Below are 10904 nucleotides of genomic sequence, written 5' to 3' on the forward strand. Positions count from 1 at the left end.
TTTAAAGATGGTAATTTAGATTTTTCTAGCAGTTTTTCGTATGGACTATCATAATCTTCATAAATGAATTATAGAGCTCTTTCTTGATTTTTTTTCCAATCTAAAAGATTTTTTATCGCTATGTACAGCCGTAGTGCCAAATTACTGGACAATAGTTAAAATTCGAAAGAATGAATGAGAAGTATGCTGTTAAACTGCCTAGCCCGTTTAAATATTTACCCATACGTTTTAGAATATTTAATTGTCTTGGTGCCTTTTTACATACTATTTCAGATATAAGATTGTTAAAGTTTAGGTCCGAATCTCAGCCAGTATAGTTATTCTGGGAACAGTATATCTCAGTATAGTTAATATAGTTAATATATATGATGTTCTTGAGTTATTCCAAGAAGTTTAACATTTTCTTCTCAAGAAATTTTGTTTCTATTTAAATTAAATATCAAATTATGTTTATCTAAATGTTTTCCCCTATGGCTATAACGTAACGGTACCCAAATTGCACCGAGTACCCAAATTGCACCTATTTATCAAAAATAGCAGCGAAAATCTAACAAGATTTCCTAGAGACTAATTAAAAAATGGTATTTTTATGATTTGATACTATGCACGTCTTTCAACATAGGTAAAAATATTTAGATATACACAAAACGTTCACAATATTTATCAACAGATGAAGTGTTTACTGAAAAATCAAAATGTACTGAAACGTCGCCATGCGACGTCATCAAAACGTCATCTTTTTAAAATTAACAAATACATTTCAAGTATCCATTTCTTAAAAAATGAAGAGTAAGCATGGACAAATATGGTGCGTATGCATACATGCGTCATATATATATCTTTAATAGCATAAACAGCGCACCATAGATTACGACTATTGTATTACGACATCCTATTAACGACATTTGCATCCAATTTACGACAGCATGTTTTTGTGATCTTTCGCTTCGAGGAAAATAAACAGATCGAGATATTACAGCTATATTGACATTTGTTTAGAGCAATTACAAATTTAAGAAGAAGAAAAATGAATATACGATGTGCAAGAGTAAGAATGATTTAAACGACAAATCTCGAATTTGTTGTTCAGACAAAAACAAACACTTTAAATTATTCATCATAAATAATTTATATTCACCTAGTCTAAAACAGGTCTCTAAACACAGGGGTTTGTTACAATTTGCCGGGTTTACTATCCATACGAGCGATGTAAGGCATCAAAGATTAAAAATAATATGAGGCAGGCATTACCTGTGAATGGGGACGAAGTTTGTTTAAATTAATTTTTGTAACTTAAATATTTGTTAAAAAAAGAAACGGAAATACCGTAATGTTTCCGATTTTGGTTCTGTTGTTAGCGATTTTACTTGTGACGTTATTTAAGTTATGACGTCATGTTCAATGTAAACAAAGAAACGCAATGCATCAGGTAACGTTTATTTATACCAAAGACAAAGAATGATTAAAAATGAAATATATTGGTACATTGTATGGTGTTCCTTGAGTTCCTATATTTTACTAGACTAATCAAAGTCTCACGACAACAAGACCGGAAGAAGGAAGAGTTATGTGTTCTGCGCAGATCCGGAAATTAAAAAACGCGACAAAAAAAATTGAACCATTTTGAGTTCATTAGTACAATAAAAAATTTGGGAAATTTTCCCGTTTTTTTTTCTTTTTTTTTTCGAATTTTGAATTTTCTACTGTAATAGGGGACTTTGTCCCCATATAGTAGCCTTTCAGGCACTTGTTTCTATCCATGGGAAGACCCACTATGAACATAATTACAAGTATCCCATGGATAAAAACAAGTGTATATTTCACTGTATATATGTCTTCACAAAGCAATGCGCAGTACAAATGATGTGAACTTCAACGTGTTGAAGATGGTCATTATATAGTAGAAGTAGAAGTGCCTGTGCTTTCAAGACGTCAAAATTATTTAGACTATATAGATTTCTTTTTCTTCCAGGTAATTAGGAACTGGATTCAAAGCTGAATGTTATTAGTTTTGCGCGTAAATTTTACGCAGTGTCAGGCAACACAATAAGTTCTCTCTTAGCTTTTTACAAATAACATTTAAAACGTTCACAATAATAAACAATTAAAATTATGTACAACTGGTGTTTCCTGCATGTACTTCCTTTCAGAGCATGCCTTTAGGGCAGCTCTGAATCCCTCAACAGTGTTGGCTGATGAAACTGATGTTGGTAGGTTGTTCCAATCCCTGATGGTCCTCGGGAAGAAAAATTGGCTGTAGGTGCTGTACTTGTTCTTTCTTGCATTGGAAGAAGTAGTTTTTACCTCTGATCCGGTTATCATTCTGGGTTAAATATTGGAAACAGTCTATGTCTATCAGATCATGCTGGATCTTGAATAGCATGCATAACTGTTTGTTTTCCTCCGTTCTTCAAGGCTTTCACATTTAATTTTTTTGACCATATTTGTGACACAGCCAGGTGTTCAGTCTATGTAGTTGTTTTTCACAAATTGTGATTTTATTTTGGGTTGTTGGGTCCTATACCATGCATGCTGTGCTTGGATATTGCAATGCATGGATGCAAATGCAGCTGCCATTACAGGTTTTGTACAGCCTTTGAGATTTCTACGTATGAATCTCAATGTTCCATTTTCTTTGCCTATTTATTGTCTATGTGTTTATCCCAGGTTAGGTTGTTGCTGATGGTTATTCCAAGATATTTGCTCGCTTCCACTGCGTCTAGAGTTTGACCATGTAGTTTGTATGATGTTTGTATCACTGGTCGATTGATTGGTGATATTCTAGTGACAAGGCATTTTTTGGCATTGAAACTCATCCCAGTCGTCCAATGCTGATAAGTCTTTCAGGAGAAGTTGACTGTCTGCTTGGTTGCTGATGGCACGAAAGATTAGGCTGTCATCAGTGAATAATTTGGTCTCTGATGTAGATGCTGTTTCTGGTATGTCCTAAATGTAGGTCAGGAACAGTAATGGTCCAAGGACTGTGCCTTGGGGTACACCAGAGAGTACTGGTATTTGTGTGGAGACAGCACCCTCTAATATTAAGCTCTGATTTCTGTTGATGTAGAAAAGAGTGAATCCATTTGTTGATTTTGGGGTTGACGCCATAGTATTCTAGCTTGTGTAGGAAGTGGTGATGTGGTACCTTGTCAAATGCTTTTGCAAAGTCTGGCAGGATGATGTCTACTTGGCCGCTGCTTTTTAATTTTGATGCAATGTCGTTGGTGGTAATATGATGAGTTGGGATTCGCATGATCGTCTTTTGCGGAATCTGTGTTGTGCATCTGTTAGTATTTTATTTTTGTCAAAGTGGTCCATGATGTTGCTACATTGTATGTACAATATGTTCTTAGATCTAACATGTGATGGAAGTTAGATATACTGGTCTGTAATAAGATGCTAACAGGGGTTAAGAAATTTTGTTATAGCTCACTAGCCCAGGGCTTATTGGTAGCATGATTTTACTAGCCCAGAAACTGACCTTCTAGCCTGAGTATGCCTTACAAACTTTGAGTTTGCTGCAAAATACAATGAATTCTATAAACTTTACAATCAATTTTTATCCGTTGTACAGTAGATTTTAGCAAATTGGATACCAAAAACTTATGTCAGCAAAAAAATATCTCATTAGCAGATATATTCAATTCGTTGATCACGATAATTGAATATTCCTCGACTATTCTGTAATTAAGAGTTGACCAAATCCTGATATGGTACAACTCTTGACCACTGCTATAGTATATGGGTATATAAAAGGATTGGAGTGATTTTTATCAAATACTTCATCACAATTGTGTATAAGAATTATCAGCTTGTTAGGTGAAATGCTTATACATGTATTTGTTTTCAGTTTTAAAATTCTCTTTATTAAAATAAATCAAATGACCTCAAATACTTATGTGATTAAATATCACCATTCATAGTTTGTGTCTTTTATAAGTGTTTTATTAAGGAAGTACGGTAATATCCATATATTTACATTTATCACAGGTAAGCTAATTGTGGGCTATAAATTGACTACAAACTGAGCAGTCTCTTAACTGATATTGTTTTTGTTATAAATTTTATTTCTTTAAAATCGAATCCATTTGAATATCAATGAAGATAATCATATTTGATGAAATATTATTGCATCAAGTTTAGGTTTTCTGAAGACTTTAAGTGTTTAGGTTATGGTTCTGGAGGCTTCTTCAGATTGCAAATAAAAAACAAAATGGCGTCCATAACATGTGCACATGTTACAAATTTATATCTGACGAAAGTCAGGTTTTTAAATTACTGTCAAAAGGGATTCACATAAAATTGCAATAAATTATTAATCAGGTTACATTATATTTCCCCGATTGCATAAGCAGTGTATAATAACCCCTGTAATGACAAATCGATATTGAAAGTACGGGATCCACACCAAGTTACATTGTATTTGTTCTATTTTAAAACTTTTACAAAATCAGTTTTAACTCTGGGAAGACGAATGACATAGTCGAATCTGATTGGTTAAGATAGAATGGTAATGAGGGGATTTTCCACTTTCTATTTTGAAAACGCCAAGAAATTTTTGTTACTAGTCCGTCGGGCATCATGGGCATATTGGGTTACAAGTTTTGGTTACCCGAGGTCTAAAAGCTGTAGTCCCGGGCGTCGGGCTAGTGGATTTTTTAACCCCTGGCTAAGTGCCTTTTGTCTTTTTTTTTGAAAAGTGGAACTACATGGGTATCTCTCCAATCTTGTGGGACTTCGCCAGTGTTCAATGATGCTTGGTATAGGTCTGTGAGTATAGAAGCAAGTTGTTATGCTGCTTCTTTTTAAGTATAAAGGATGGTATTGAGTCAGGACCAGTAGCTTTATGAGGTTTCAGTTTTTTTTAACAATTTGTGGACACCTTTGGTGCTAATTTTTATGTCCTTCATGGTGGAGTATGGACTTCTTCCTTTATCATTGTTTAACTTAATCACCTAAATCATTTTGTAATTTTGTAATCTAAGATTTATTTATTTTTTAAGGGAGTTGTCCAATTTTGAGTAAATCTTTTACGAGATTATTAACAAGTTTAAGTAGTATATTTTTATGCCCCACTTTTGTGCATTATGTTTTTCGGTCTGTGCATCCATCTGTCATTCTTCATGTTAAAGTTTTTGGTCAAGGTAGTTTTTGATAAAGTTGAAATCAAATGAACTTGAAACTTAGTACACATGTTCCCTAGGTTTTTGATCTTTCAAATTGAAATGTCAAATTAGATTTTTTACACAAATTATACGGTTCGCTGAACATAGAGAAAATGATAGTGTGAGTAGGGTATCTATGTTGTATATATTTTGGTATTGAGGATCAGTGTCTCAAGTCATATTTTGGCTGGATGTTGATCATGTTGATTGTTTTTTGTGTGTAGATGCATTATGAATATTAATAATTATTATGTGAATGCTTTGTTTCAATCAATATGTGACACTATAATCATGATAATAAACAAATTTAATTATGATTCAGACCTTTAGACCATTAGACATCTATTTATACATTATTTGTTCGCTAAATAGTTTCTTTTCTTTTTTTTTCAGCCGGAAGATTTGATGAACATGCAGCATTGTAATCTGTTATGCTTACCTGAGAATTATCAGATGAAATATTATTTTTACCATGGATTATCTTGGCCACAGGTAATTAATAGGAATTGAATACCCAACAAAAAAAAGTATCGGCATGTATAACATTTGAAAGGCTTGTTGGTGAAGTCACTTTGAGGTACAAAAAATGTAACTGATAAGCATTTGCCTGCATAATACCCGTAATACATAACTATTTTGAAATTTCCTGACAAAGGTGCAAAAGTGACACTAACAGTACCTTGTAGTTGAAGTTCATTATATATTTGACTAATTACAGTACGTACAAAAAAAAATAAGAAAAAATTACTTACAGAGTGATAGTTGGTTATAAATGGTGATCACATTCTGATTTATATCTATCTCTATGATAAAGTTTTCTGTTGAGATAAATTTCAAAGTGAATTACTGTTCATCACAAGCATTCACTTTATACTCAATACTTGCTTCTGACTGAAAAAAAAATGCATGTAACATATAGTTAAAACTCCAAACAACAAAAACTATCGGCATTACAACATCTACTAAACTAAATATATGATCACATGATGATACTAATTGATAAATCCTTATACATGTTATACAATTATTGTCTTCAATTGACAACTTATGAATAATGTTTTTAATTTTTACCTATTATCAACAAGCTTTGATTTCTCTGCATGTTGTTAAAAAAAAATGAGACTATACTTGAAGGGTCGCATGTTTAAGGAGTTAAGGCCTTTAAAATTGCAAATCCCTTGAAAGATATATACTGTCAAAAGTAAAACATGATCAGCAATACATTTACCAAGATCTATAAAAATGCCAAAATGTCCTAAATATATGTAAATTTTCTATTTCAGCTATCCTATGTAGCAGAGGATGAAGATGGTAAAATTGTAGGTTATGTACTGGCTAAAATGTAAGTGTAAAATAAAATGTACAGTTAGCTGATAATTGTGTTCAATAGAAATAATAAGATGTGGTATGGGTGCCAATGAGACAACTCTCCATCCGAGTCACGATGTGTAAAAATTAAACAATTATAGGTGAAAGAACACAGATCCTTGGCTCAAATACATGTACATCTAGTTGAAACAGTTGAGAGTGACTTGTATTATTGTAACACCTGAATGTCTGTTCTATGATTAATAAATGAGATTCATATCATATTTTAAGACAATTGAATCTTGTCATGCTTGTGGAAGTGTGCTTTACCCTCAATGCAGTAGTTCACATGTTAAATTTCATACCGAATCAAACCAAAGAATTATGAAAATAGGTAAAAATGTACATGGACCACCTTTTGGTGCGAGATTTTCTCGCTGCGTTGAAGACCCATTGGTAGTCTCCAACTGTTGTCTCCTCTTTGGTCAGGTTGTTGTCTCTTTGACATATTCTCCATGTCCATTATCAATTTTATGTAGTTATTGCTTCTCTGTCAACCATAAAATTGAGAATGGAAATGGGGAATGTGTCAAAGAGACAACAACCCGACCATAGAAAAAAAACAACAGCAGAAGGTCACCAACAGGTCTTCAATGTAGCGAGAAATTCCCGCACCCGGAGGCGTCCTTCAACTGGCCCCTAAACAAATATATACTAGTTCAGTGATAATGAACGCCATACTAATTTCCAAATTGTACACAAGAAACTAAAATTAAAATAATACAAGACCAACAAAGGCCATTTATGAGTAAGATCAAAAACTAAGTGTTACCTTTAAACCTAGCTTATTGAAAACTGATTCAGTATGTTAGTCTAATACAAAGTAAATGTTCATGTTATTGATTTTCTGTGATTAGATTAAATCAGCGTTTTGAACACTAAACTTTAGATCTTACATTGTATTTGAATATCATTTTATTTGTATGATTTATGATTTTTTTTTAGGGAAGAAGATCCTGAAGACCAGGTACCACATGGTCACATCACATCACTGGTATGTATAAAGTACAATCATGACAATAGTTGCAATATAAACATACTACTTTGATAGATACTTTACACATTTAGAGATCAGTAGCTGTCATTGCTGTAATTTATTTTTAAGGTGATTTATTTTTTTGCTGTTTTCTTAACTTGTGGAAGTTTTATATGAATAGATTTTTTCATTGTTTGTTTCAAATAGTACTTTTAAACTTTTCTGTGTTAATCTCTATGATAAAATGCATGTAAAGTTTGATTTTTGCTGTTGCTAAATTAACTAGTTTGGAGTTTTGTCTCTGTATTTCCTGGAGTTTTGTCTCTGTATTTCCTGTAAATGGTAAAAACTATTTCTGTTACTAGTGGTTACTGTAACAAAGAATAAACATTGTATTCATCACATGTCATGTTTGTTTTGTAGTATCTATACATAATCAAAAATTTAGTATGGGTACATAATGTTTATCTGTTAATTTTGTTTCTCTCCACAACTAAAGTTCAGACTAAAAGTATTTTTTTATTTTGAAATTAATTGCAGTTTCATAAAATTGTTTAAAAGTTAGAAGATGTCAGTTAGTACATGTACCAGTTTTTAATTTGTGCTTTAAACGTGTTAAATATGAACATCAGCAGAAATTATTTCTGTTAATAAAAAAATTTCAGGCTGTAAAAAGATCTCACAGACGATTAGGTTTAGCACAGAAACTTATGGATCAAGCATCTAGAGCAATGGTTGAATGTTTTGATGCACAGTATGTCTCTTTGCATGTCAGGAAGAGTAACAGAGCTGCTTTACATTTATACACCAACACACTCAAATTTTCGTAAGTATAGAATATGAATAAATCCTACAGTACAAGCTAATCCCTTTGTACTGTAGATTTATCATTATTTGTTGAAAATCAATTGTTGGAAAAGATCAACCATGAAATTAAAATGTTCGATAAAGTACAAATTTTGTGTAGACATGTCTGCAGAATTTTTAAAACCACAAAATCAAATATGCATGGAAATAATATTTTTACTAAATCCATGAAAATTGATACATGTATACATAAAATACAAAAATGAATAATAATGAAAACCTCAACTTGCAACATGGTTTTCAACAATTTACTTTTATTCTGCTTAATAACATTTGTGTAATTTGATTATTGTTATACTACTGGTATTCCAACATATATGTATTATTTCAAACATCAGATCATGATTTAATTTTGTACTATTTTTCTGCATTTTAAGATGTGTTTATATGCATGTTTTAATTTAAGTCTGAACAAATGTACTTGGTTCTTGGCATAAAGAGACACCACATGGTAAAATCACGATATATTCAAGCCCCCATGAATTATTTCCATTCTAATAGACAAATACAGCAAATGTTTTGGACCGAAGTGCTCTATGTAAAGGCATTATTTGCTGTTCCCATAAATAAACGCACTATTAAATTGACGTAAAAGAATGAGCAAACTGAATAAGTGACATGCTTAAACTATTTAAAATGACATATTTAGATATGGTTGGATGACTTTAAATGATAATTGTACTCATAGATGTCTTATATGTATACAAAAATGGCTTATTTAACACACTTTAGCATCGTTTATTTATGTTTCCTTGTTGTGATGACTTTCGGTTTCACAAGTGTTTATTTTCACGTAAAATGCTTATATTCTGACGTCAATGTTCTATGATGTCGGGTAGCTCATTCATAAAAAAAACCATATGACGTGGGAGTACGATCGGAACAGCCCAAATAATATATTCATATTTTACAACGGGTGTGTACTAAAAGCGTTTGAAGGACGTCATGTTAGAATTGTATATTCTATAAGCTGTATTGCTTCTGAATAAAGTACTATTATTATAAATCCATAACCAATTTCTTCTAGTAACCATTGAGGCAGTTTAATACTTTTAATTCTTAAAACAATGCTTATTTTCCAGGATAAGTGAGATAGAACCTAAATATTATGCTGATGGGGAAGATGCCTATGCCATGAGAAGAGTTTTAAAAGACTTTAAAGATAAGGTAATAGTGAACCAATTATTATAAACTGTATACTGTGGATTTATTTATTCATTGAACACATATTTTTATTGAATCAACAATTCTTTGAAGAGGCTTAAGATATTTACTGTAAGGCAATATATACACTTAATTGCAAGATATTTCAAATTTGATGACATCTTGTATGCATTTGAAATGCCTTTAACTGCATTTGAATCCATAAAAAAAAATGATAATGCTGCAATTATAATTCAAGAAATAGTCAGTAAAAATTTGTGAGGCTGTCTATAAGTGTCAATAAGCAAGGAAGAAAATTAATCATTGTTTAACCATTTTTATACTGCTCGGAAATATATTATCAACAAATTTAAAACAATTATGAAAAAAAGTAGAGAGGACATAACTTTGATATGAAAGCTACACAAATTAATTCCCAGGAAAACAAGAGTCAGAGACAAAAATGTAAGACCACAATTAAAATTTGATATTTTTTTTAATTTTTCAGTCAACAAAAGATACATCTTCTGTAAAAGCAATAAAAGATACACCTGGTAAAAAAGATAAATCGAAGAAAGAAGGAGACACATCAAAAGAGAAGACAGACACCACAAATAAAGAGACTAGAGAATCATAAATAAGCTGGTTTTAGTCATTTTTACAAACATTACAAGAACAGTTAATTAATCTGTGGATTTTCATCTTCTTCCACTTGTAATTTTTTGTTTTGATATTCTTGAAAAGAATTCTTCTCTATGCATTTAACTTTTCAAAGAATGGGATAAAAGTTTTTAAAAATATGTTGACGCTTATATTATTTTTGTTGATTATTGATTATGAATTCAATACTTTTTTGGGTACATTCTATTAAAGTTAAAAATTACTATTTGCTATGTTGAGTAAAAGTGTTTTTTTTTTTAAATTCTATAGAAATATCATTTCCTCTTGGTTTAAAAGCTTGAAAAATCAGTTGGAGTTTTTTTTTAACTTGATATATCTAGAAATCAATGAACAAATGTATATATTATTGTTTGGGATAGTTTATAATAGAAAATTGATTGGATTTAAAAACTTGAAGAACTTCCAGTTCTAAAAGTTTGCTTTTCATAAAAAGTATGTGATTTTCTTATAAAGTATGTATGTTAAACATGTATTTCATAAAAAAATGTTAAAAGATTTAGTTGTTCTTCACTTTATATATAGACAAATCAATATTTGATTTAAGTCTCACTTCTTACAAAACATTTACACATTATTGCAACTTCATATATAAGTCAAGAGCCACTCTAAAAAGAGTTATGAGAGATTATATGTTTTGAATACCACCATTTAAAATAAATGAGAGGTGATACTATTGCCAATGATACAAATATTTTGAATTGGAG

At 31.3% G+C, this 10904-nt stretch overlaps 1 protein-coding gene across 1 annotated transcript; it reads left to right on the forward strand.

Moving 5' to 3' along the window:
* Window positions 1-899: 899 nt before the first annotated feature.
* On the forward strand, window positions 900-10693 carry LOC143080204 (N-alpha-acetyltransferase 11-like). Its single transcript, XM_076255929.1, has 7 exons — window positions 900-1048; window positions 5559-5657; window positions 6449-6507; window positions 7479-7527; window positions 8175-8335; window positions 9459-9543; window positions 10028-10693. The coding sequence occupies exons 1-7, from the start codon at window positions 1028-1030 to the stop codon at window positions 10154-10156; spliced, it is 603 nt and encodes a 200-aa protein (XP_076112044.1). The 5' UTR covers window positions 900-1027; the 3' UTR covers window positions 10157-10693.
* Window positions 10694-10904: the final 211 nt, after the last annotated feature.

Source organism: Mytilus galloprovincialis, chromosome 1 (genome assembly GCF_965363235.1).
Source record: "Mytilus galloprovincialis chromosome 1, xbMytGall1.hap1.1, whole genome shotgun sequence".
Taxonomy (NCBI): Eukaryota; Metazoa; Mollusca; class Bivalvia; order Mytilida; family Mytilidae; genus Mytilus; species Mytilus galloprovincialis.